We start from the raw sequence: 1,884 nt of genomic DNA, 5'->3' as shown, positions 1-1,884 counted from the left end.
AGCATTGGAAGTCGATATCACCATAGTTAACCTGGATAGTATTACTTGTACTGGAATATGTATCAATCGTTAGTACTACTACCTCCAATGCTGAAAACCACTGGTGTAGATGTTGGGTAGTGATGGTCGGCATCAAAGCTCTTTGTTTCAGTTTACTAAGCACCCGTATTACTATCAATAGGATACGTCTTAGTGTTGGATCCGTCAATCCTAGCTCCTAAGATGGATAAACTATTGTGGTACGACGATGATGATGGTGAGTAGTCTATCATTACATGAGCAGCACTACAACAAGTATATACTGCACTATCGTCAGTAGTACTGTGATACAGGTGCTCTCGATCTTGATCATCTCTAACATCACTAATGCCTTCAACGACTCCTTCGTGATTGAGGCCCCCAAAATGAGTATTATTGCTATGTCGGGGAGGAGTGGTATTCGCTGGGATAAAGGCAACACTGTGAACTGTCGGTACCAATAGATAACAAAGCTTACACGTATCCCCAGCTGCATTAGATGGCGTGGCTAACATTTCGTCATCTTCAACGTCATCCAGATTACCCACCAAACGTTCAAATACGAACCCATCGACATCATTCTTCTCGAAAGCATCACGTACTTGGCCTAAGCCTAGTCCAGTGAGCAACTGAAGCAAGTGAATCGGTTAACAAGATTCTGCTATCGGTGAACCTTGTCGCATGCTTGTCAGCAATATAGGGATATAATATGGTTTGCTACTACTACTACAACTCTGTACTCGCGTAGTGTCTCACACATATCCCATAAACAAGCACTATGTCCTCACACGCAGACCGTCTAATAGGATGAATTGAGTATTACCACCCCGATGTCTGATACAGTCCATTCATCTATGCAAGCTGCATTGCTCTTAGTCTCCCATCCCTCAGGCTGAGCTGTTGTAACTGGTAGTAATTCCCCCTTATCGTGTTGCTGTTGTTGTTGTTCAAGTAAGTTGGGTGGTGATTGATCCCCACTCATAAGCTCCGAAGTAAGAGGTTCCTAAAGTCACCACTCAACACATAATACAGAGAGCAGAAGAAGACTACTACCTGATGTATGATTATAGAGTTCGGTGGAGCTAGAGGCAACACGCCCATCGTACACATCTTATCATTCCCCCCACCAGGCTCGAAAGGCGACATGGAATCTATTACAGGTTGGTATACTATACACAGGAGTAGTGGTCCTACTATCACTACTAGGGGACACAACACCATCCTGTAATTGCTGCTGACTATTATTAGAGTATATTTCCTCAAATACAGGTGCCTTGCTGACTAGTATACCCCTATCCCACACCTCGGCATTGATCAAGCCATTACCTACAACAACAATATTGAAATAAGGACGAAGAGCCTCTTCCTCTGTGTAGGAGGAGGAGGAGGAGGAGAACCTATTACGATGCATTGCTAGACCTCTTCCATGTTTAACATCATCCACAAATTGACCAACATATCTAGTACCATTACGATGTACCTGTATAAGCGGCGATAGTAGTTGTTGTTGTTGTTGATGTTATTATTATTACTAGACATCCTAAACCATGTTTCATGTTATAACTCCATGTACCCTCATACTTCTCTCCACCATGTCTAAGGTATATACCCCAACCAGATTTAATATTACGAAACCAATTACCCGAATATACATCACCATTAGCATAGAAGTATGTACCCCATCCATGTCTAGTATTACCTTCACGAGATCCATCATAATGTTCACCCGTAGAATAGGTGTAACTAATGATGATAATAGTAGTATATTGATCAATGCAAACTTCCCCTACCTATGATAGCTAGCACAACTGATAGGCTCATCAAGTGTCTCAGTACATCATAATTAGCACTCAGACCATACACAGA

At 42.2% G+C, this 1,884-nt stretch overlaps 3 protein-coding genes across 3 annotated transcripts in view; all 3 read right to left on the bottom strand.

Moving 5' to 3' along the window:
• Window positions 1-133, bottom strand: part of Pmar_PMAR003865 (protein disulfide isomerase, putative) — a gene marked incomplete at its 5' end in the record, with an annotated part of 4,754 nt that extends 4,621 nt beyond the window's left edge. Inside the window, one exon of the mRNA XM_002765078.1 lies at window positions 83-133. Coding sequence (XP_002765124.1) covers window positions 83-133 — 51 coding nt within the window. The remainder of the gene's footprint in view (window positions 1-82) is intronic.
• An 832-nt stretch (window positions 134-965) lies between these two features.
• Window positions 966-1,735, bottom strand: Pmar_PMAR003864 (hypothetical protein; the record flags this gene model as incomplete). The annotated part of the gene is made up of 4 exons (XM_002765077.1): window positions 966-1,021; window positions 1,222-1,344; window positions 1,423-1,498; window positions 1,718-1,735. The coding sequence occupies 4 exons, from the start codon at window positions 1,733-1,735 to the stop codon at window positions 966-968; spliced, it is 273 nt and encodes a 90-aa protein (XP_002765123.1).
• Window positions 1,736-1,861: 126 nt separating this feature from the next.
• Window positions 1,862-1,884, bottom strand: part of Pmar_PMAR003863 (hypothetical protein) — a gene marked incomplete at both ends in the record, with an annotated part of 452 nt that continues 429 nt past the window's right edge. The window contains one exon of the mRNA XM_002765076.1: window positions 1,862-1,884. Coding sequence (XP_002765122.1) covers window positions 1,862-1,884 — 23 coding nt within the window.

This window comes from Perkinsus marinus (genome assembly GCF_000006405.1).
Source record: "Perkinsus marinus ATCC 50983 genomic scaffold scf_1104296975814, whole genome shotgun sequence".
NCBI classification, from domain to species: Eukaryota; Perkinsozoa; order Perkinsida; family Perkinsidae; genus Perkinsus; species Perkinsus marinus.
Note: the sequence above shows the minus strand (reverse complement) of the source record. Positions and strands in the feature narration are given on the sequence as shown.